Source organism: Citrus clementina, unplaced genomic scaffold, assembly GCF_000493195.1.
Source record: "Citrus clementina cultivar Clemenules unplaced genomic scaffold, Citrus_clementina_v1.0 scaffold_2, whole genome shotgun sequence".
Taxonomy (NCBI): domain Eukaryota; kingdom Viridiplantae; phylum Streptophyta; class Magnoliopsida; order Sapindales; family Rutaceae; genus Citrus; species Citrus x clementina.
Window position 1 is genome coordinate 27,355,147 of NW_006262688.1, and position 25,421 is coordinate 27,380,567.

Here is a 25,421-nt window from a genome sequence, read left to right on the forward strand (position 1 = left end):
AGTGCATTTAGGAAAGCTGTGAGCTGCCAAAGTGCTTCCAAATGACCAAATTACAATTTTCTTCCATTAGTATCGGTTGATTGAAATAAATAAAACATTTTGCTGAAATAAATAAAGAATTCTATTGCCTCACAGAGAAGCCTATAGATGTGCTTTTGAGCAAAGCTGCTTTTGGTCAAAAGCACTCTCGAATTTTAGCGCTCCTGAGTGCATCTTAACCAACAACATCCAGCATCTCCAGGAAACTGTACCAACCACAATTGTGCTTCCCTTCTTTAACCAAGGAACTACGCAATTAGCATCTCAATTCCTAAATAACCTTCACCATGAACTCTCAAAATTAAGATATTCTATCTCAGACCACAAAGTGAACATAAACAACCCAGATAAATCTAGAGAAATATTACAAGTACACATTACCTAACGTTGAATATGAACTCAAAAAAAAAAAAAAACTGAATATAACACACACAGAAAGGATTGGAACATTGTGCCGAAGCCTGGACATACATTCAACTGTACCACCACTAAAAAAGAATATAAATTAATAAAAAATTAAAAAAAAAACCTGTTTAACCTTGTTCTACACACAACTCAGAACAGAGAATAAAAGTACAAAATCAAACAGCAGAAAACAAATATGAAAAATTTACTCCATGCCCATAACTCTAAACAATCTTAAATCTATAAGAACCAATAAAATAATCAAAGATCAAATTCATAAAAACCAAGTAAACATTTTACCTTCTTAAGGGCAAGAGCTAGACGTTTACTGTCAAGCTTGCCAGGCATGGAATCAAGCTGGTCACGGGCACATTTAAATGCTTTGTTTTGTAAAGGGAGTGGCATATCAGAGGCTCTAACACGAACATTAAGCTGATCATTTTGTTCTTGCTGCTCTTTGGCTTTCTTCTTCTGTATCAAGCTGTTCAAAAACTTGCTCCTTCTCTCCAACTCCTCTGCAGCCTCCATTTTCGAAAGCAAAATCTTCTCACTCTCTCATCACTTCAAAGCTAAAACAAAAAGCTCCTCCTTGTCCTTGTTCAATACTCCAAAACAGCAGTTACTGTATGATGTGTTTGAGATAAGGCCTAAGAGAAGGAAAAACGAAAAAGGAACAAAAGAAAAGTTCCAAGAGAGAGGTAACAAAAGCTCTCCCTTGTAGTAACATCGGTTATGCAAGGTATTATAATAAACTAGTAACCATAATTTCTGTTTGGAGTAATAACATCGAGATACCTACTTTTTAATAAAATCACAAGCTAGGAAATAGTTCTCATTTTCTTCATATGGGTACCTGCCAGTGTCAGTGCCTAGTGCCTACACTTCCTTAGACTGATTTTGACCGTTATGCTCCTTAATCCTAATGGCTTGATTTTGATTTTACTAAAATTTAGGAATTCAAATGTTATTAGCCCATCACTGTTTGCAAGTCGAACGAGGTTTTGGTTTCTTTTAATGGGAGGTTTTGAGCGTACCAACGAGGTCAGTGTATGTGTTGGGTTAGGCGCAGGGGAGACAAAATTGCCGACCAAAAACAAAAGCGAAATTCCTGAATTTGCTTTGCTGGGTCCCAATTTAATGCTCGATCAAGAATCATGATCATCCATCTTTGTTAGGCTGATGATGATTGCTAATTAAATTTATTATGAATGTGAAGACTCATACCTTACGTTTGAACTGTATTACTGTAATGGCAGCTGAGCTTTGACTGCTTTTGTATGTGGAGGTGGGCATTATCACGCTTATAGCGAGCTTCTTATGCCAAACGCGTTGCAAACTTACAAACACTATCGCTTATTAATATTGGAGTCTTTTTAAATTGAGATTAAACAGTTGTAAATAAAAAGTTACAGTATTAAATTATTTGACAAATATTAGTTGTTATAGATTAAAAGTTAAGTTAACTTAATTTTAGATTTACATAATAAAAAAATTACTATATTTTTACTGATTATGTTAAAATTATTTTTAAAAATTATATTTACTACAGAATATTAACTTTTATTTCATAATTATAGTTTTTTTTATAGTAATATAACTTAAAAGTTAAAATATCTCAATATGAAAACAGATCTTAGTTTTCGAGCTATATAGTTCGTGGTTATCAATCACATTGTTGATACAATATATTTTTTAATATATTTATTTTATATACATCAAATTTAGTCAAAATTAATTAAATTGATGGAATTGAAGGATTATGCTTTATGAATACCTCAAAACAACCTCCCCCCACCAAAAAAAAAAAGAAGAGGCCAAAAGTAACCTGCATTTGATTGAAATGTTGGGCCAACGACTAACCCCGTGACCAGTGCTACGATTTATTTCGGGTTGGACTTTGGAAATGGGTAGGTCCAGTTGGATGTTAGAAATTCGCTAGCCCCCACTTTGAGTGAAAAAGACCATAGGGCCTACTTACATAGTTACATTTTCAGGACAAACAGCCGCTAATTTCGCAGAAAGGAACGCATGGGCCCCGTGTAAACTCATTAAAAATATTTTGCAAGCTGTTCGGTGGTCCGGTCTTTTGTTCCTCTTCGTCCCTTTTGTCTGGGAAGTCCTGTTGTTTTCCATTTTCTGTTCAGAAATCAATGCTTTTTCTTTTCTTTTTTTCGTCTTAAAGAAAAAAAAAGCGTAGAAATCTATGGTTAAATAAAAAACAGAAAAGATTATTATTCGAGTAAAATTAAGTATTAGTTCCAAACTTTTTATAATAAGCGGTATATAATTTTATATACTGGGAGACGAATCATCATGATTTGTTAAATTAATGCATAAATGCCAAAATCCTTTGGAATGAAAAATTGCTATGGTAGGATTTTCATGAAACTGTACAATGAATTTTTAATGATTTTCTGTTCGGAAATTGATGGGTGTAGCAGACACGCATTTAAAGTAAAATTGAGAAATAATGAGACATAATAGAATCATACAGGAACACTAAGAAATTACGTGGTTCGGTTTTTAGCCTACGTTCACAGGCGAAGACAGAAGGAAAATATTTCACTAGTAAAATGAGGATTACAAGTATTATAATATTTTAGCTCACTACCCAGAACCCTAATACACTCAATCTCTCAAATCACTAAAATAAGAGTTTAAAACTCTAACACTCTCAACTCTCAATTCTTTTCACAAATGAATTAGAGAGCTCTAAGATCTTGGATGAATGAAACGAAATGAAGAGCTCCCTTTTATAGCCAAATATTGGCTATTATTTTTTTTCTTTCAATTATGGATGGCACAATTTTTTTTCAATATGGTTGGTGCTGCCCTTAGCAAACGTAAAAAAAAGATGTGAAATTCTTGCTCTTCTAGAAAGAGTGGCCCACCTCATTTGACATTCTCCTACTTGGAGATTAGATTGGGGACCAATCAATCTCCACACCATCCTTTCTACTTCGTCATAATCATGTTGTCTACGTTTCTGCTAGGCCACAAGAGGATCTACTCCAGACAAACTTGTCAGTATTGATTGGTTTGGTCAAAACATCTGCTATGTTCTCCTTTGTATGGATTTTCTGTAAATCTACACTTCCGTCTTTCACTACTTCTCGAACGAAGTGATAATGAACTCCTATATGCTTTGTCCTGGAATAAAAGGTTGGATTTCTTGCAATATGCAAGACACTCTGACTGTCATAATACACAGAGATTTTCTCTTGTTTGTGTCCGAGCTCCTCCAATAACCTTTGTATCAAGATAGCTTTCTTGCAAGCTTGTGTAGCTGTCATGTATTCTGCTTCTATTGTAGATATAGTCATAACGGTCTGCAGTTTTGAAACCTAGCTTAAAGCTCCTCCTGCAAGTGTAAACACATAGCCAGTAGTGAATTTTCTTTTATCAAGGTCTCCTGCAAAATCTAAATCAACATAGCCCCTGACAGTAAACTCTGATCCTCCATAACATAATGCAACATCTGAGGTTCCTCTGATATATCTCAAAATCCTCTTCACAGCTATCTAATGCCCTCCACTAGGATTTGCCATGTATCAATTGACTGCTCCCACTGCTTGTGCAATGTCTGGTCTTGTACAAATCATAGCGAATATCAAACTTCTCACTGCTGATGCATACGGTACTCGAGACATCTCATTCCTCTCTGCTTCATTGCTAGGACACATACTTGAGGATAATTTGAAATTAACAGAAAGTGGGGTAGAAATTGGCTTACAATCTTGCATGTTGAAGCGCCGTAAGATTTTCTTCAAGTAATTCTTCTGTGAAAGTCAAATCTTTATGTTATTTTTGTCTCGGTGAATTTGCATCTCTAGAATCTTGTTTGCTGGTCCCAAGTCCTTCATTTCAAACTCCCTAGCCAATTGTGCCTTCAATTCTTGTTCTTGAACTTTGTTGGGGCCTGCTACTAACATTTCGTCTATATACAATAGTAAAATGATGAAATCATTATCTTCAAACTTCTTGTAATATGCACAATGGTTTGAACTGAGTCTGTTGTATCCAAGACTCATGATGAAGGAATCAAATCTCTTATACCAACACCTCGGCGCCTATTTGAGACCGTGTAGAGATTTGTTCAACCTGCAAACTAGGGGTGGGCAAAAATAGTTGATTAATCAAAAACCGAACCGAACCGATCGGTTCGGTTCGGTTTTTTACAGTTTTTTTACACCCAAAAAACTGAATTAGTAATATAGAGAAAATAGTAAAACCAGTCGGTTCGGTTTTCGGTTTTTAAAAAAAAATCGAAAAACCGAACCGAGTATTAAATAAACCGAATAATATAATCCCTCAACCTAAAGTGAGTAAATTGATCTTCACTTCAGCCACTGAACTCGTGACCTTCAGCCCCTGAACTCATCGCTGCTGCTGCCGCTGCTCGTGCTCGCGCTCGTCGCTACTGCTACCGCTGCTCGTGCTCGTGCTCGTCGTTGCTGCTGCCGCTGCCGCTGCTCGTCGCTGCTGCTGCTGCTGCTCGCGCTCGTCGCTACTGCTGCCGCTGCTCGCTGCTCTCGCTGCTGCTGCTGCAGCCTGCCGCTGCTGCTGCTGCTGCTCGTCGCCGAGTGATCTCCACAAAGCTACAACTTGTGAGTTTGCTATTACTTGGATTTTAATGGTTGGATTTTAATGGTTTCACATGATGATGTGCTCATGCCGAGAGTAAAAACAGTAAAACTTGAAACAGAGTTTAACGTTGTTGGACTTGTGAGTGTTTGCTGTTGGAGTAGATTTAGATGAGCCGAGTTGGTTAGCTTCATAGCTTTTCAATAATTTGCTTTGATTATTGTGTAATATATGATAATTTTGTGACGATGGTGGTTTATATATGTGATTAAAAGCTAAACTAGTGGATTTGTAAGTATGCACTCGGCAAAGCATTTGGGCAGGTATTTTCATCTTTTCGTTATCACATTCCTCTAATCAATTAGCGTTAATAAAAAAAATGATTAATAACGTAAATGGAGGGACTTGGGCTCAAATATCTAAATTAAACTCGTGATCATTAATATAAGCAAACTACAAGTAGTCTATCTTGATCAACGTTTTCAACTCTTCCAGGACTGTCCCACTTCCAAAATTTTTTATTCAAACAATTATTGAAAGCTCATTTCTATATAATATTTCAACAAGAACAAGCAGAGGAGTAATTGGGATTATGATTTATTTTGATTTGAACTTGTTATTTGAACATGTTATGTGTTATTGAACATTGTTTGAGACATATTTTTATTTTTTGTTTGTTAATTTTTTATGTTTGTTGTAGATTTATTAATTTAAGGTTTTAAATTTAAAAAAGCCCAAAATAGGCCCAATAGGCCCATAATCAAAATAATCGAACCGAATTGAATTATTTCAATTAATCGAGTATTTGATTATTTCGGTAATTTGATTAATTGCGATTATGATTTTAAAATAATCGTAATCGAACGATTATGAAAAATTTAGTAAAAAACCGAACGGAACCGAACCGCGCCCACCCCTACTGCAAACCAAGTTTTCCTTCCTATTTCTGCAGAACCTTCTGGTTGGAGCATATAAATTTCATCTTCAAGTTCTCCATGAAGAAATGTAGTTTTCACATCTAACTGCTCTAAATGTAGGTCAAATGTAGCACACATTGCCAAGACTACTCTAACTGTTGTGAATCGAATCTCTAAAGAAAATATTTCGTTGAAGTCAATACTTTCTTTCTGAGCATATCCTTTCACTATCAATCTTGCACGATACCGCTCCACTTGATCATTGCCATCACGTTTGATCTTGTAGACCCATTTGTTACTAATGGCTTTTCTTTCATGTGGTAGTGGTACAAGTTTTCATGTCTTATTCTTGTGTAGAGCTTCAATTTCTTCCTGCATTACTGTCATCTACAAAGTAATATCTGAGCTATTTAAAACTTCATGGAAAGTTAATGGCTCTCCATCCTCTGTTAAAAGACAATATGCAATATTGATCTCTGTGACATAATCCGAATGCCACACTGGCGGTCGTCTCTCACGAGTTGATCGATGAGCTTCTAGAGTCTCGGACTCGACTGTTTCTTGTTCCTCGTGCTCTAGTGCTGCTTCAGAAGAATCTGAATCTTCTTTTTTTAGATTATTTCTCACATACACCGGTATAATCTCTAACTTTTCTTTACAATGCTATCATCCTCATCTCTCATTTGCAGTTGATCTTCTACAAAGATAACATCTTTGCTAATGACGATCTTATGAGCAGTGAGGTCCCACAGACAATACCCCTTTACTCCATCAGCATATCCCAAGAAGATACACTTCCTAGATTTTGGATCACGCTTTGCTCTTTTTTGGGCATTGTACATTACGTACACAGGACTAGAGCTGGCAAAACGGGTCATCGGGTCGTGTTCGTGTCGTGTCAAATTTAGGTCGACCCAAAACTGACCAATTTAATAATCGTATCAAAATATTGAGACCCAAACCCGACACGAAAAAATAATCGGGTTACCTAATAACCCGTTTAATATCTATCTATTGAACAAAAGTTACATCAAATATTTACACACTATCATACATACGTATGTACATACATACATACATACATAATTTATCGATATTATAAACTATACATGTCTATCAATTTTTACACATTTACACTATTGAAGCTCTAAATGTATTTAAAATTTTATAAATAAAACATTGTGTTTATATTCATCCTTTTAAAGGATAAAAAAAAAGAAAATCATCTCTAATATTTGAGTTTTAATGATAAGAATATGTAAATTATTTTAAATAGAAAATATAATTAGGTCATTGATTGGGTAAATGGGTCAAGAATTTTAACCCTAACCCGACACGGAAAAAAATCGTGTTGACCCTAACCCGAACCCGACCCATTTAATAATCGTGTTAAATTTGACGACCCATACCCATTTATTTATGTCGTGTTCGTGTCGGGTAATTAGATCGTGTCAAATTTTGCCAGCTCTACACAGGACATTCAAATGCATGTAGGTAGGAGTAATTAATTGGCTTTCCAGTCCACATCTCCATCGCTGTCTTCAACCCAATAGCTGTAGATGGTGATCGATTTACTATATAACAGGCAGTTTTGGCTGCTCTGCTCAGAATGAATTGGGTAGACCAGCAGTCCTCAACATAGCTCTTATCCTTTCTATAAAAGTTCTGTTCATCCGCTCTGCCACTTGTTGAGTGTTAGAAAATGCATATTTATAAAGGAGAAAACCGTCATTTTACATTTCAAGTCTTACTAACACCTTTACTTTTATGAATTTAACATTATTTTGATTTAATTCCGTTTGTTTTATTTTAATTAAGTATTTTATGTATTTTAGGGGCATCATAGTTATTTCACAATAAACGAGAAATCAGATGGTAAAACGGACATCACTTTTGAACTCAGGACGATCGAAAACCTTAGGAGGAGCATAAAAGGAAAAATGGCATTGTTCACATGTACGGTACTATTCACGTGTACGGTACTGTATACGACACTGTTCACGACACTGTTCACATAGACGGACGATGACGTGGCATTGACCGATGATGTGGCATTGACTGATGAGGTGTCACGATCCTGTCGGGCTAAAATTCTTATGTACTGTTGATGGTGACGTGGCAGCATATCAGTGGACGAAAAATCTCGCGTACGGTACATGCATCACACAGGATTATTTTCAACCAAACTGCGTTACTGTTCATCCGGGTCAAACCGTGCTACTGTTCATCCGCGTGGTCAAACCGCGTATTGTTGACTGATGACGTGGCGCAATTTTGAGCGTCCAAACTGTTTTTATCCGATGGCCATGATTTACTCCATGTATCTATAAAAAGGGGGTCTCTCCCCTCTAATTTGATATCTCTGAATCCATTTTTGGACTCCATTTTCTGTAATTCCTTCTCCATCTTGTATTTTCTACGTATTTTAATAAATTTCTATTTTGCCCCTAGTTCAATTATGAGTAGCTAATTTTCTTTCAAGCTTGGGTTGAAGGTGAAGTCTCAACATGTGTCATGGGCTTAATTTGGTAAATTTATTTTCTCTTCCCCTCTAGTTTTTGTGGATGTTTTGACTTCTCGTCGACAAATAATAATAATCTTGTCTAGATACTGCCTTGGTTACACCGGCTCTCTAGTATAAGGTTACTATTATTTGGCACGATAAGCCCTTAGCACCATATTGATTAGAGCATGGTTCATGAGGTGTGGATTCCCCCCTCATGATTTAATTGGCATTAATACAGATTATTTAGCCCATGATGCATGTTGATACGGATCCAGATACCCAAGTACGTCATTTCAATAGATTTCGCTTCAATTTATTCTCGCCATTACAATTCCAATTTTAGAATTTATTATTGCCATTTCAATTCCAATTTTAGGATAATTTAAATCACTTCCACCACAATTCCAACCACCCATTTACAAAATTAATTCTACATATAATTAAAATCCACTTTCTCGTGGGATCGACACTCGTCACCATTAGTCTATACTACAATAGATTCGTGCGCTTGCGAGTACATTAAAATTTACACAACACCACTCTATTTTGTTAAGGAGTGTATACTACCGTGAGCTGTCTCTGAATACCTTCTTGCTTATAGAAAGCAAGAAACTCATCGTCTGTATACTCTCCATCATTATTTGTCTTCAAACACTTGATCCTTTTGATAGTACCAATACCAGCGATCTCCAAGGCATGATCATTACTCATATATACAGATCCTCCTGAGATAAGTGCATATGTGTGGAACCATTCTTTCCGAGAGGTCATGTGCCAGGTAGATCCTGAGTCTATGAGACAGACGTTAGATAGCCATTTTCTGCCTTCTGAAATAGTTATTGTCTCGCTGTAGAGAATCTCGCCATCATCCGAAGTACTTCCTACACAACCCTGAGCATTTGATGACTCAGGTTCTTTGCCCTCTCTTCTCTTTTGATTGTTCTAACACTATTTCTTGACATGACATTTCTTACTACAATTGTAGCATTTAACATTCTTCTTACTTCTGGATTTTGATCTGCTATGATTGTGACCCCCACTAGAGCCGTGCTCCGTTGATCTCTCTTTCGTCACCAATAGCGCATCCGCTTGCTGTGAACTTGCTTGTCTGTTTTCCTTATTTTTCCGCCTGCTCTTCTCATTTAATATAAAGACTGCAACATCATCGAAAACCAGACTGTCAGTTGGATTATTGTTCGTCAGGTTGATGATGAGTTGATCATACGAACCTGGTAGACTTTGAAGTAGAAGCTCTGCAATTCATTTTCCTATATATTATGACTCATCGTTGCGAGTTGTGAAAATAGAGTCTTCAATGTGTTAATGTGGTCGGTCACCATTGTAGATTCCGCCATTCGAAGAGTATAGAGTTTCATCTTTAAGAAGATTTTATTGTGTAATGACTTAGCCTCGTACAATTTTGTAAGAGTATCTCATATTTCTTTCGCTGTATTTTTCTCTGCCACACTGGATAATACTCCATCTGTAAATGCCAAGTGTTGATCAGAAATAGCGTTGCCATCTATCTCGTTCCACTTGTCATTAGTTATTTCCATGGGCTTTTCTCCAATTGCTGCCAAGCAATTATTTTTCGTCAATACAGCTTTCATCTTCATTTTACACAACGAAAAATTATTCTCATTAAACTTCTCAATTTCATACTTTGTCGCCATTTTGTTGATAAATACAGTACACAAACTAGTGTATCACCTCAAATAGTTGTGAGTATGTGTGAATATGCACACTAGAAAAGTTCACAGGAAAGACCGGAGGGGTCACAATGGTCCCACTTAAAACCCAGACTTCTTAGGCTCTTATCGCCTTTATGACAGAACTTTCTTAGACATATATAAAACCACATAGTTGTTTTACTCACTCCACTATTCCCTGTTTTGCACCGCAAAATTCTTAGATCGCTCCCACCGTTTCTCGTGAACAATGCCGTATACGTGAACAATACCCGACTCCAAAGAATACAACCAATAGCTCTGATACTACTGTTCGAAAATTGATGGGTGTAGCAGACATACAGCTAAAGTGAAATTGAGAAATAATGCGATAGAATAGAATCACACAGGAACACCAAGAAATTACGTAGTTTGGCTTTTAGCTTACGTCCACGGGTGAAGATAACAGGAAAATGTTTCACTATTAAAATGAGGATTACAAATATTGTAATATTTTGGCTCACTATCCAGAACCCTAATACACCCAATCTCTCAAATCACAGTGTCGTATACGTGAATAGTATCGTATACGTGAATAATATCCTCTTACGTGAGCAGTACCCGACTCTAAAAATTCAACCAATAGCTCTGCTACCATTGTTCGAAAATTGAAGGGGTGTAGCAGACACACAACTAAAGTGAAATTGAGAAATAATGAGATAGAATAGAATCACACAGGAACACCAAGAAATTACGTGGTTCGGCTTTTAGCCTACGTCCATGGGCGAAAACAGAAGGAAAATATTTCATTAGTAAAATGAGGATTACAAGTATTGTAATATTTTGGCTCACTACCCAGAACCTCAATACACCAAATCTCTCAAATCACTAAAATAAGAGTTTAAAACTCTAACACTCTCAACTCTCAATTCTTTTCACAAATGAATTAGAGAGCTGTAAGATTTTGGATGAATGAAACGAAATGAGGAGCTCCCTTTTATAGCCAAATATTGGCTATTATTTTATTATATTTTTTTCTTTCAATTATGGATGACACCATTTTTTTTCAATATGGTTGGTGCCGCCCTTAACAAATGTCAAAAAAAGATGTGAAATTCTTTCTCTTCTAGAAAAAGTGACCCACCTCATTTGACATTTTCAAAATTTTTTTTATTGTAATTCAATGTTTATAAAATTGATCTAATTGTGTTCTACGAACTAGTTATTATACTGGTATTCATTTGAAGCCTAAATTGTTTTGTTTTGTTATTAAATTAAACCCAGAATGACTTTTCTTTCAATAAATGATGAAAAAAATTTATTAAGAGGAAAGAGCAGAAAGAGAAGTAGAATGCAAAAATATGAATTACTTCAACTAATATTTAAGGAAATCTCATGATCTTCTAGTAGATTCTTGAATTCATAATTATTATTATATTTTCTTAAATTTTTAACTTACGTACATCACTAACACTCCCAAAACTTAAGTCTTATGGTTGCCATTCCTTTCCATTAAAACTAGACCTTAACCTCTAAACTCATGATGGCCTGTTGGGTCATGTAATGACTTGATGGTTTTCTTGAAATATTAATTCCTATCAACCACAAAATAAATACATGTGATTATCTAACCTTACATTATTGCAATTTTTAGTACTCGAACATAATCATTAATATCTTCAAAACTCTCTGCTCATGCTTTCTTCAATCACCGGAGGCAAGGGAGCCATTGGAGTAATTGGAGCCATCTGAGTCATTGCCACTCCACGAGTCTCTTTCTCTACATTCCCATGCCACCCTGTAAATAACAAGATTTCAGAATTCTCTCTCTCTTTTTTTAATCTTTTTAAAATAATCAAAAGCATTACATTAAAATTTTGAAAGTGCTGTGGGTAATAGTATATACTGCCACTTAATTACACATAATTATAATTTTTTTTTTACTCATAATTATAAAGCCTGCTATAAAAAAAATGTTAATATACATAAAGAGTTGATCTAGTGCGCTTCGTCATGCATGACAAACTAGGGGTGGCAAAAATATCTGCCCAGTTTGGACCCAGACCGCACCCAAGCGTTATGGGCCGAGTATTACTCGGCCAGGGTATGAAGTCAGGCCGATCTTGGGCATCACTTGATAAACCCAAAATCTGGTCTGAAACCCGGATTTTATTAAAAAATATTATAAAATATATATTATCTTAAATATTTATTTTTATTTGACTCATTTATTACACATATATAAAGTTTTAAATACTTAAAGTTTATATTTTCATGTCAAATTTTATTGAAATAAATTTAAAATTTATAAAATTACCATAAAATAAAAAATACACATAATATTAAAAAATATAAAATTCAGGTATCCAGATTAAAACCCGGCCCGGACATCTAAAAATTGTGTCTGGGCCGGGTTCGAGCATTGTGATACCCGGACCTGACCCGGGAGTTTTGCCAGCCTTATGACAAACCATGATTAGGAGTTTTTTATGCACGACGTCTTGCACTAAATCAAAGTTCGGTATACCTGTATTCATGTCAAAACCGCGGTTTCTGAGCTCACGATGCTCTTGACACAATGCACAGTGCAAGCAACAGCAATGAACCAAGCAATCGCAACAAGGCTTCTTCTTCAGCGTGTACTGCTTCCTCATTTTTGATCGGTAAAAGCATGTGTAACAGCACGGGCAGCATGTCACGCAGCACATTAAAGCGCAAAGCGCCCCATTTACACCGCAAGCTGCAACAATTTACCCCAAATACATTAATTTTTAGCACATTATTACAACATCTCAATAATAGAAATCGTATTACACACTCTTAAATATTCGATAATTAATACTCGAATTTATTATATTTTATTAACAAAAAAGTGAAAACTTTGGCCCATTTTAAAAATTTAGACTACAATCATATATCCCCATCATTTAGTGACTTATACAATCTATTTTTCACCATTGATTTTTCTGTAATTTTATTTGGCTATAGCCGAGTTTGAATCTTAAAAAACATAAGAGTTAATTAAAAATCTATTTCGACTTTGCCTATCCCTCCATTTTTCCATTTTTGGGTTGAAAAAAAAAATCACTACACAATACTATTAATTCTCCTCCGTTCATTCATACAGAATACATACTAAAGAATTCATTTTGGCCAACTGACTTTTTATATAATTTTATTTAGCTGCGGCTAAGTTTGAATTTTAAAAGAGATTCGTGTCAAAGATCTTTATAGATTCAATACTTACCACAATTTACTTAAAAATAGTTATAAATATCTCTTTATGACTATTATATGATTCAATAATAGTCATAAAATATTAACCTTAAATAAATTCATCAACAACAACAGTAACAATAATATTAATTAATTGAAAATTGATTTCGGCTTTAGCTACCCCTCAATCTTTTTTTTTTTTGGGAGGGGAGCACAACACACAGTACTGTTATTAATTCTCCTCCATTCATTCATATAGAATACATACATGATGATCCTTTATCCACAATTTCAGCAATTTGCCCAAAAGTCATGCATGGACACCAGCATGTTATGCAACCTGTAAAAAACAAAAAAGAATAAAAAAAGAAAAAGAAATATTCAACTTTTAGATATTAATTTATCATCCACTAATTCACAAGAAAATCAAGAGCATTTTATAAATAAGATTAAACTTACAGTTTTTATAATCAGAGAAGCAGTCACAGAGGCCCGAGGACCAAGAATTCTTATTTTTCACCCGGTTTTGGTAACGGTAATTCAGCATAAGAATCCCAGTAGTTGTTGTTTGCGGCAAGGACGAGAACTCATCCGGCTTTATGGAAGACATGATTGTATGACTCAAAAATCTGCAACTCAGGAAAAATAAAATTATGTAGTTCACTCGAATAAGTTGATTCCAGAGCCGCTGCACTTGCAAATATTATTCGGAAGAGTAGGAGAAATTGCGAAGTGTTTATTAGTTCTGAAACTTGAGAGAGAGCTACGTGTGTGTGTGGAAATTAATGCATACGTGTTAAATGATTGAAGTGAAGATTGGGTTAGTCAATTTACAAGTCAATGGCGGACAAACTTGAATAATTCAACTTGGAAATTAAAGCACCGACGAATTTCAATAACCAGGTTTCCCACAAGGACTGGGTTCAACTGTTCAAGTCGCCGTGGTGTTAGGAGAAAAAAAAAAGAGTCCAAATATGAAATTGCATCATTATAGATAAGTGTTGACCTGAAAGGTGAGACAGTAGATTTCAAATAATAAATAACAGTAGATTTATAATGTTATATTAAAAGAGAAAAAATATTTTCTAAAAATGGTTTCAAGAGACAGACCATGAATGTTAAGTATATAATTATTTAATTAAAACGAGTGTAGATTTATTTGATAGAAAAAATTTAAGTGAATATTATATCAATTGATTCACTTTTATTTTTGTTCTTAATCATGATATGATTTATACTAAATTATTTCCAATAATTTTAGGTGTAATGAATAATATTTACTCAAATGATACTAGGTTAGATTAATAGTCAATACTATTTTATTGGATATAACATTATAGATTAAAAAAGTGGGTAAATCTAACATTATTGGGTCTTCTTAGGTTATATCATCTGTAACTTACATCAAGCTAAAATCAATTTTTTTTGTTTGACGTAGTTGTCACTTGTCAAATAACTAAAGAGTGATGAGACACTATTTTTAGGTCAACTGTAATGTAACTTAACAATTACTCAATATATCATTATTATCATAAGGTTTTTGACATTTCTAAAACATTACTCCTTAACTATTCATTAGTTGACTTAGATTAAAAAGCAAGACAGATAATGAATGAGATAGAAAAGAAACAGTACTTGGAAAGAATCCAAAACTTTTTCTATTTTTGATAGATTTGAGATTATTACTGAGACTAATTTACATACATTTTCATGAAGTACCGTTCAAATTTTTATCTTCTCTAATATTCGAGGAAAGTCTACTCCACTTATATTAGTAAGGGAGAAAACTGATTTTCACTCAATTACAAATTATAATTGAGGAAAGACTTAGGCCCCACAATATTTTTATGGGAACTTGAACAGCTGCTCTCACAACTGTAAGGGCAGCAGCCCATCCACTCGGTCGACGTAGACTTGTCCATTTTTAAGAGAGGTGTATTGGTTCTTTTTTTTTTTTTTTGAAAAGAAAGTATGCCTTTCATAGAATTAACTTGAGCACAAGTACAAAATGTTTGTTGGAATTTCATCCAACCATGATACAATTTCCTGCTTTTGCAAAGCTAATTTGGCTAACTCATGAGTTGTGCCATTATAGTTCCTAGATATGTGCTGAGCTTTAAAGTTTTGGAAATTCTTCTCTCTTTTTTTCCAGAATTTTCGCTATTAACCAGTAGATTTCAGCCATACTGCTTGTCTTCATGTTTACTAGTTCAACTACTTCCAGCGAGTCAGATTCGAAAATTCCAGCAGTAACACCAGCTCTTAAAGCTACATGTAAGCCCTACTCCATGGTTGCAGCTTCATCCATTGCCACATTCCCAGAAAACTTAACAGATTTAACAGCAGCAGCTTTGCAAATTCCTTCTGAATTTCTAATCACCACCCCTAAGTCTATCACTTGATTCTCAACATCCACGACAGCATCCACATTTATTTTTTCCCAGCCCTTTGGTGGGGGGCTCTATTGATTCTGCTCCCCTGCCTTCTGACTTGCAACATATGTCCTCTCATGTTGTTTGACTCTCCTAAATTATTCTACCACAGATTCTGCCCACGCAACTGCTTTGATTGGATTTTCTTTTTTGCCCTCAAACAACCATTTATTTCTTGCATTCCAAATAACCCCCAGAAGAGCAGCCACTAAAGCTCCGTCCCTTTTAGCTTGCTACTGGGGTAAAGATTGCAGCAACCCAATTACATCATGGTTTTGCTCTCTTTGAGAGCCACATGTCAAATAAGAGCCATTCCAAATCTTCCTTGCCATTTTGCAATCCAGCAAAGCATGCGAAATGGACACCATTTTGCAGCGACATATTTGGCAAATTGGTTCTTGTAAAACTTTCCGCTTCCATAGATTTTCCGCTGTTGGCAGTAGGTCATGAGCCGCTCTCCACAAGAAGATTTTTACCTTTTCTGGTATATCAAGCTTCCAAATCATATTTCATTGGAAACGGGTGGAACAACTTGGGTGATCTGGGAACTTTATTTGCATAGCCACTTGGTAGCCACTCTTGACAGAATATGTACCTCTCTTGTCGTAGTGCCATATTAGTTTATCTTCTTTTAGCCTTCTCGGCAGCTGGATTTGAGAAATAACTGCTACATCTTCTGCTGTGAAATGTTCCAAATGTAAGTTTTCCTTCCAATTTTGTTCATTATCAATCAATTCTGCCACTGTAATGTCGGCCATCATCGCTGGGGCTGAAATTGGTCTAAAGGTTGATAGTACGGGAATCCAATTGCTTTTATTAACCTTCACACTCTTCCTATCTCCAATTCTCCACCTAAACCCTTTTTGAATCACCTGCCTCCCCCGCAAAACACTTCTCCAAATGAAGGATGGTTTTGACCCTATATTTGCACTCATAAAGCTTGTATGTTTAAAACACCTAGCTTTTAACACTCTTGCTATCAGCGAGTTTGGAAACTAAAGAATTCTCCAATCTTGTTTCGCCACAAGAGCTTGATTAAAACTTGAAAGATCTTTAAATCCCAGCACACCTCTGACTTTGGCATGGCTCATTTTCTCCCACCTCACCCAATGGATGCTCTTATTTTCTTACTTAGTTCCCCACCAGAACCTAGCCACTGCTGTTTGGATATCCTCACATAGCCCCATGGGAATTTTGAAAACACTCATAGCGTATGATGAGATTGCTTGTGCAACAGCTTTAATCAAAACCTCCTTACATCCACTTGAGAAATATTTATGCTGCCAACAACCAATTTTGTTCAACACTCTGAGCTTGATTTCCTTGAAAAAAAACTCTTAGTCTTTCTCCATATCATTGAAGGTAGCCTTAAGTACTTTTCATGCCGAGACACCCTTGTAGTTGAAAGTTGCCTTTAATGGCTGAAATCTGTTCATTCTTGGTTCTCCCGCTGAAGAACATAGAAGATTTTTCAAAATTGAAGATCTGTCCGAATGCTTTGCCATAGCACTCGAATAAGGCTTTTAAGTGTTTACAGTCCTCCATTGTTGCTCTAGTAAAAATAAGGTTGTCATCCGCAAATAAGAGGTGGGAGATCTTTGTATTTTTGCCGAAATGAATTTCATGGATAAGCTTTTGGTGTTCTGCCTGCTCTAGGAGGCTTGAGAAAGCCTCAGCGCACAAAATAAAGAGGTAAGGGGATAGAGGGCACCCTTGTCTGAGCTCCTTTTGTGGATGAATTACCCTTATGGTTGTTCTATTAATAACAATAGAAAAAGAAACCGTAGTGATACAATGTATAATTAAGCCAACCTATTTACTAGAGAAGCCTAACTTTTGCATTTTGTGCTTCAAAAAATCTCACTCCACTTTATTGTAAGCTTTGCTAATGTCCAATTTCAAAGCCACCAGCCCGTGTTTTTTCCCTTTACTATGTCTAATTTTATGCAAGCATTCATGGCCGACAATAATGTTATCAGTAATCAAACGATTAGGAATGAATGCACTTTGAGTTGGGGATATGACTTGGTGGAGGATATGCTTTAGTCTATTTGCAATTGTTTTGGCTACAATCTTATAAATGACATTACACAGGCTTATGGGTCTAAACTCCGTTACCCTATGTGGTTCTTGAGTTTTCAGAATCAATACAATGTGCGTGTGATTAAGTGGAGAGATTGTACCTCTATCATTTAGAATGTGGAGGCAAGTAGAGATAACACCTTACTTTACTGAGCCCCAATGCTTTTGAAAGAAGGTTGCTGGCAGTCCATCCGGTCCCGGAGCTTTTGTTGGGCACATTTGGGAAAGTGATGTTGCTATCTCTTCCTCTGTGAAAAGCTTGTCCAGATGGTTGTTCATCTCCGAGTCCATATTCGGTTTCAATCCTTCAAAGGCAGCCTCTATTTGCATTTCTGTCGGACTGGAAGTTGCAAAGAGGTTTTCGAAATATTCATCGAACGCCCTCTCGATCTATTCTCTATCTTCTATCCATTCTTCTTGCCAATTTAAAATTCCCCAAATTCGATTCTTCCTTTTTCTGGAGGAGGCCTTTAGGTGAAAAAACTTCGTGTTTTTGTCTCCTTCCTTCAACCAATCTGCTCGAGATCTCTACTTTCAATACACTTCCTCATTTAACAGCAACCTCTCAATATGTCCCTCCGTGCTTTTAATCTCGTTTACTTCATCATGTTGTTTAAACTGATACTTCAAATTTGAAAGTTTTTCCTTCAGCCGTTTCAGCTTCTCTTTCTTGCCATTAAATTCTTTCCTACTCTAAATCTGCAGTTGTGCCATTGAATTATTGGCAGCCCTCTTGAAGGTTTCAACTCGACCTTCCTTACCCCAGCTTCCACACTCCATCCATTCTCATCTCACTATTCTTTTGCATTCTTTATATGGACTCCACATATCCTCATAGTGGAGTCTTTGACATGATTTCTTTTGGTGCCAATTAAACCGAGTCTTTTTTTACATCTCTAACATAATAGGGCTATGGTCTGAGCACCAAGAATTCAAGTTTGTAACCGTAAGCTTATAAGAACTTTGCTCCCAATCCTTACTCCCTAAGAACCTATCAAGCCTTTCTTCAATCAAATGCGGTCCATATATTTTATTAGACCACGTAAAAGGGTAGCCCTTGCAGCCTAAGTCTACCAAATTGCAATCATTCACCGCCTCCCTAAAATCAGCCACCATGTTCAAGTTTCGGTCATTGCCCCTTAATTTTTCATTCAAGTTCAAAATTTCATTAAAGTCGCTAAAGCACAACCAAAGATAGTTAAACAAACCAGCCAACCTCCTTAGCAACGTCCAGGTATGTCGTTTTTGCATTGATTCCGGATGACTGTATATTCCAGTGCATCTCCAAGTATTCCCTTTCACCCCATAAATAATAGCGTCTATATGATGGTTGCTATACGATACAATATTGACATCAATTTCATCGTTCCATAGCAAAGCCAAACCGCCCATATCCCTATTTTTCCCACCTTAAGGCAGTTCTCAAAACCTAGAGTTTTCCCCATATTTGTCAGCTGCACATGCTTCATCTTCATTTCACAAACAAAAAGAATATGAGGCTTGTGCTCTCGGAGAATGTCTTTCAGAGCTAAGAACGTCCACGTACTCCTCAAACCCCAGACATTCCAACTTATGATTTTCATTACTGTCGACGGGGCTGGAAACTAGCCTCCGCCGATATTTCATGTACTGTTGAGTCCAACCTTTCCCTCACCTCCATGGCTATCACTCCCCAGCTTAGTTTGAGCTTAGCTGAGGGAGAATTGTCTGCCACTCGGCTCGGTTTGCATTTGCTTAGACTTGCCATCTTTGGTCTTTTGCTTTTTGGGCTACTTGTTCTTGTATCGCAACTAGCCTGCTTGCCATTGTTAAGGTCTCCTTGGTTGCTGCTTTTTTTTTTGTGGTTCGAACTTGGTTCTTCCATCTCCTCCATTTAGTCTTTGGTTCTTAGAAGAAAAATCCTCATTCACAACTTCTTCATCCGATCTCATTTGGGCTGTATTGGTGGAATTGGGCTGGCGAAATGTCTGGCCCACTAGAGAGAGCTTGTTTAAAGTTTTTCCCTCCAAATTTTCTTCTGCTTTTCGAATTTCCACTCCATGACTCGAGTTTTTAGAACTCTCCTTGTTATCAGCTGCATCAAGCTGTTTTTTGTTGTCAGTTTGCTGCAATCTCGGTTCCTGCCCCTAAGACATTAATGTTTTCTCAACTACCACAACAATGTGTTTTACTCCCATATGTGAACTACTGACTTCTTCCTGGTGTGGGGTTGACCCTACCCCAACTTCTCCTCCCGGGTTTGGGTGTTGAGGATGGTGGGTGTCTGTGTCCTCCGAGTTCTCCATTTTTTTTTATATTCTTCTTCTTTGCTCCTTTACTTCTTTTTCCTTATTCCTCTGACCCCTTATCCGATCTGTCAGTGGAGCTGCTTTTAATCAAGCCCCATACGCCATCTCCTCATTTGGTTGGCCTTTATACATTGCACACTCTCTGTATTGATGCCCAATGAATCCACAACAGAAACAATATTCTGGAAGCTTTTCATAAATCACCCCAGCTGAAATTTCTCCTCCATCTTCTTGCTGAATCTTGAGGATCTTTTTTAGTCGCTTGGTAATGTTTATTGATATTCTGACCCGCACATATTCACCAAAACAATCCCCAGTTGCATCTGTTGCTATGTCTTCTACTTTTCCAATCTTAACACCTATTTCACGGATTGTGCTAGTATCCATACACATCAGTGGCACATTATGCAGTTGTACCCAAAATAAAACATGTGAAAAAGGTTGTTCTATGATATTGCCAATACCACTAAGCTCTTGGAGTACAATAAGAGCACGCTCAAAATGCCATGGTCCTCATGTTAACACTCTTCGTTTATCTTCTTTTAAGGCAAACTTGAACATAAAGATTTTGTTTCACAAACTTTCAACTTTGACTACCCCCACTGGTCTCCAGGCTTGTTGTAAAGTTGTTCTAATACCTTCGTGACTGATACTTCTTGTAGTAAGGATTTTGCCCAACAAGCAACCTGCCACAATCTTAGCTCCTTTTTCCTTCATGTTACCCCCAAAGATAATTTTGTCTTCTTCCTCGTCTTCAAGGGTTATCGCACTACACTTCTTAATTAATTTGTCTGTTTCCATTCTTTAAATGAGGCTGTAAAATCCTTTAATGCAACGTAACCACCTTGCCAGCTTCGTTTCTTTCCTGCTCTTAACTCCTGCTTCAGCTTTCTTACACTCCTGATCGATAAATACTCACACCTACCCTTTAGCTCCAATTTAAGACTGAGCTCTCTGAAGAAAAAAGAAAAGAAAGAGAAAAAATTAAAATGAAAATTACGCCCAACTAGTGGGCAGTTTTCTGGACCATAAGGATCCAAAATTTGCTTCCATTTAGTATTCTCTCATTCAGAGAGAAAACACTCTCGAAGGAAGAGACTAAGATAGTATTTATTTTTTGGATTGGAGTGAGAATCTTGAGGAGTGGGAATCCTAGGATTGGGAGTATGAAGTGGGAGTAAGAGTAGGTTGTTTACTTACACTGGAATGGAAGCATGGAATGGAAATAAGAATCCAATTTATGTGCTTACTTTGTCTTGGATTGTGAGTAAATAGTTTCAAATTACAATTTTATCCTTATTTAAATAATTATAATTTTTAATTACAAATCTAATAAAAAATATATTTAATGAATAAATATTTATTTTATTATATTTGTAAATTTATAATAATTATTAATATTCTTAATTATGAACATGACAATTTTTTATTAATTTTAATAAAAAATGAAACATTATTTTATTTTATTTAATATAATTGTATTAAATTTATTATTATATAAAATAATAATATAATATTATTTAGTACAAAATTAATATTTTCTTAGAATAAACTATTTATTATTATTAATTATTAAAATTAAATAAATATAGTACTATTATTTTTAAAATAAATATAATAATAGTATATTTATTAATTCTCTATTAATATAATAATATTATTTTTAAATAATTCTAACTTAGAATCAATGCAAATTATTATTTAGTAAAATATAATAATATTATTCAAATAAATATAATATTATTTATTTTATTTTATTTTATTAATTTTAAAACATTAAATTGAATTAAATTTAAAAAAATGTAGAAAATGGAGAGGTGGGAGTGGGAATCTAATGGGAGTCTCACTCTCACTCCCCACTCAAAAAATGAGTGGGGTCTACGGAGTAGGATTCTTAATCCCTCCTTAATTTAGTGAAGTAAATACTGGAGTGGGAGGAATCCGTACTCCTTACTTCCACTCCAAAAAATAAACACAGCATAAGTAGTATTGTGTGGTGTTATGTGTATTGGTTCTTTTTGTAAAAGTTTGAAGGTGTTTATTTGTCTTTCACTGTATTTACAATTATTATTATTATTGTAATATTTGTAGGTCATAGCATAGTCCGTCGTGATCCGTGACAGCTCCAGTCAACCTAGCGAAGTCTTAATTGGGTTGGACCTGGAACAGCCATTTAGCCCAATGTGGGATCAACCCGTCTGCCCTTTTCTATTTTTGAAGTAGTCGTTGCGTTGATGCTTGACTTACGACGTAACACGATACAATGCTAATTGGAAGATAATAATTTTATATTATCAATTAATAAAATAAAGAGAAAAGGTACATAAAAGAAAATCTCAAACTTCAAAGGCTTAAAGAGCTACAAACGCTGGATGTTGAGAGGAAGATCTAAAACAGCTAAATAATTAAGATAACAGCATATAATTATCAGCTTCACATGTGTACTAATTATTTAAAATTAGGTAGACGAATTCATTTTGTATATTTGCAGATCATCCACTTTATCTTATCATGCCATGTTCCATTACCGGAGCCGTTGGAGCCATTTCCAATCCCCTATTTTGTCTCTCCAAATTTCCATGCCATCCTATATATATATAGAGTAGACACAGATAGGAAATTCAAAAATGCATAAAATTTTGTAAGATATCTTTGCACACAGCCAAATAAAAAAAACAGAGAGGAAATTAATTTAAACAATGATTTAATAATTTAATAAATCATCATCAGGGAAATAAATTAATTACCAAGAGACATGTCGAATCCACGGGCTTTGAGCTCGCGATATTCTTGACTCAAGGCACACGTCTCGCAGCAAAAATGAACCAAGCAATCCCCACAAGGCCCGCCTTTTAACATGTACTGCTGCCTCATTTTAGATCGATAGCAGGCCGAGTATAAGCACCCGCAGCCAGTCACCAAAGATATTACAAGAAACAGTGCGCCACTCACACTACAAGCTGCATGCAAAACAATTTAGTGACCGATCACATTAATAAATCTTTAAAATTAAATAAAATCAGCTAAAACTAACCATAGAAGATCACTTACAAGAAGATCCTTTGTCAACAATATCAGCAATTCGACCAAAAGTGATGCAGGGGCACCAACATGTCAAGCAACCTGTTAATTAATTCAAAGAAACAAATAAATTAATTAATAAAACTCTCAGTAGATAGCCTCGATCTGTTCTTCATCATCATAAGTTAATTTGTGGTCACAAGATACTATTGCTAGCAACATCTATCAGCCAGCTAGCTGGTGTGTATCAGTATCACGTACGTCAATCGCGCGCGCGCGCGCGCGCGCGCGTGTGTGTGTACAAGTTTTGAAGGGAACTCACAGGTTGAGCAATCGGAGAAGCAGTCACAGAGTCCTGAGGACCAAGGTCCCTCTACGAGCTGATGCACATTCGCATGTTGCTGCTGGAAACCAGCTACCGGTACGCCGGTTGCCACATTCTGATGATCAAACTTCTGGTTTGGGTAACTAGATGAGTTCATGATGATCGACAACTAATTACAATCTTGGATATTTTGAACGAATGTGATATATGTTTTACAAGACAATGTTCCAGCAAAGATATATGCATATATAGATATATGGATGTGGCGGCTGGCGGCCACTTGGAATAAAGACTGGTCCACTGATAATTTTAGGTCTTGACGCTGTCCGCTGATTCATTCTATATGTGACCACTTTATTTATTATTTTAACACGCAAGCGCGTTGGAAGTTGTTCATCAGTTTTAATCAAATTACTTGATTTGAAGATATAATATATATATATATATCTTGACTGGTTGTTTTCTGATTGATTATTATTATCATTTTTTTTTTTGGAATCTGCTTTCTCACGTGTAAAATAGTGAAAAAAAAAAAGGAGTTGTGTTTGAGGGTGATGGATGAGAATTTTTCAAATACAAGGAGAGAAGGAGCTATTCATCCGGCAGCCCTCCTGAACTTAAAAGGATGGTCTTAAGAAATTTCCTTAAAGTCATGGTATGTCGGATATTAATTGAAAAGATAATCTTGGATAATGCAAAATGAAATCTACATTATAATTTCTATAATCTTTTGGAACGAGTTAATGACCACACCGAGTAAAAATACACGGATACGTATACAAAGTTGGTGTGACTATGCAAAATATTGCGTGGGGATGAAACATCCTTAAAAAGTCTATTCAGGATTTCTTTTTTACTAATTGGTCAATCATTTTTATGATGCAGTATCGCTCTATCAGTAAGGAAGACATGATATCACAATTCTTGAGGCAATTAAAAAAAATTAACTGGAATGTCTTTTGTAATTTTTTTTTTCATTAAGAAAAATGAATACATGTTAAAAGAATTATGCATTTATTTATATGCAAAGTTGTCTTCAAAAAAACTTCTTTGAAAAGTTGAAGTTCAAAAAACTTGTTTGAAAAGTTGATGCAGTTGCCGTATACCCTTCTCCTTGCGGATGTGAGAAGTTTCATAAAATCTTTCCCCGGATTAGAATTGGCCCCTTGGGCATAGGTTGACTAGCCATGAATGCATTTAACTTGTGCCTCAACTACCCGGCTCAATTAAGAACAGGAAACGACAATGGTGTTTAATGGGTAAAGCTTCTTACCTTTATCCAAATTTTTTATAAACATATCAATAATTAGGAAAACATATTATTATTGAATTGTTTTTTCATTTCATTTTATGTTCTTTTCTTTTATTTATTTAAGTTAAAAAATTGAGATTTGATAAAGTCTAAATTAATTTTTTAGTCCCTATCTCTAAGGATTTAAACTCACAAGTCACATGGCTAAAAAAAATAAAAAAGGAAAAACTGCTGGAAAGCTATTCAATCATGTCCGTTGGCAAATTCTCTCTCTTTTCTTTTCTTAAAACAAATTAGAATTAGGATAGATCCAAATTATATCAATATGTAATAATAAGGATGCTTTATATATATGTAATGTAAAGTACAATTATGTACACAATAATATATGGTAAAGCAAAATCTTTGATTAAGTTTTACACTCAGATTATCGTTGTAAGATAACGTCCTCTGCCACGACCGACACCACGAGTGTTCATCGAAAAGAACGTTTCTACCTCCTTATCGCTTATTATTAGTTTGAACAAAGTTGGCATGAATAGCATTGGTCTCTGGTTCAGGAACAAAGTTGATAGCATTCAATTCAAGTCTGCTTTCATGACTGAGTAACAAGGAGAACACCTCCTGCAAGGTAAGGTGGTTAGTCCTGGCAGTTACATTGACAGCTACGGGACCATATTCAGCTCC

General features: G+C 35.6%; 3 protein-coding genes across 4 annotated transcripts in view; all 3 read right to left on the reverse strand.

Annotated features, from left to right (window-relative positions):
- Window positions 1-1,172, reverse strand: part of LOC18052674 (dynein light chain LC6, flagellar outer arm) — a 2,256-nt gene extending 1,084 nt beyond the window's left edge. Inside the window, exon 1 of one of the 2 annotated variants that reach the window (XR_002907191.1) lies at window positions 745-801. Coding sequence is in view for 1 of the 2 variants with exons in the window: in XM_006448130.2 (XP_006448193.2) it covers window positions 745-972 (228 nt within the window). In the remaining variant the exon portion in view is untranslated. Of the gene's footprint in view, window positions 1-744 lie in introns of both variants that reach the window. The other variant, XM_006448130.2, reaches the window with a different exon arrangement.
- A 10,441-nt stretch (window positions 1,173-11,613) lies between these two features.
- LOC18052676 (protein PLANT CADMIUM RESISTANCE 3) lies at window positions 11,614-14,112 on the reverse strand. Its single transcript, XM_006448132.2, has 4 exons — window positions 13,794-14,112; window positions 13,603-13,674; window positions 12,646-12,858; window positions 11,614-11,916 (listed from the first exon to the last, which is right to left on the reverse strand). Exons 1-4 carry the CDS (start codon window positions 13,942-13,944, stop codon window positions 11,798-11,800), a joined length of 555 nt encoding a protein of 184 aa, XP_006448195.1. The 5' UTR covers window positions 13,945-14,112; the 3' UTR covers window positions 11,614-11,797.
- Window positions 14,113-22,420: 8,308 nt separating this feature from the next.
- LOC18052677 (protein PLANT CADMIUM RESISTANCE 2) lies at window positions 22,421-23,709 on the reverse strand. Its single transcript, XM_006448133.2, has 4 exons — window positions 23,480-23,709; window positions 23,188-23,259; window positions 22,884-23,096; window positions 22,421-22,723 (listed from the first exon to the last, which is right to left on the reverse strand). The coding sequence occupies exons 1-4, from the start codon at window positions 23,637-23,639 to the stop codon at window positions 22,638-22,640; spliced, it is 531 nt and encodes a 176-aa protein (XP_006448196.1). The 5' UTR covers window positions 23,640-23,709; the 3' UTR covers window positions 22,421-22,637.
- Between the last annotated feature and the right edge of the window lie 1,712 nt (window positions 23,710-25,421).

Excerpts from the sequence above, each read along its gene's own strand:
- LOC18052677 (XM_006448133.2), bottom strand. The coding sequence starts at position 23,639 with ATGAACTCATCTAGTTACCCAAACCAGAAGTTTGATCATCAGAATGTG. Across the intron at positions 23,260-23,479 it reads CTTCTCCGATTGCTCAACCT|GTTGCTTGACATGTTGGTGC; the intron begins GTGAGTTCCCTT and ends ATTAATTAACAG. Across the intron at positions 23,097-23,187 it reads TGTTGACAAAGGATCTTCTT|CTTGTAGTGTGAGTGGCGCA; the intron begins GTAAGTGATCTT and ends TTTTGCATGCAG.
- LOC18052676 (XM_006448132.2), bottom strand. The coding sequence starts at position 13,944 with ATGTCTTCCATAAAGCCGGATGAGTTCTCGTCCTTGCCGCAAACAACA. Across the intron at positions 12,859-13,602 it reads TGTGGATAAAGGATCATCAT|CTTGCGGTGTAAATGGGGCG; the intron begins GTATGTATTCTA and ends AAATTGTTGCAG. Across the intron at positions 11,917-12,645 it reads CGGTTTTGACATGAATACAG|GGTGGCATGGGAATGTAGAG; the intron begins GTATACCGAACT and ends TGTTATTTACAG.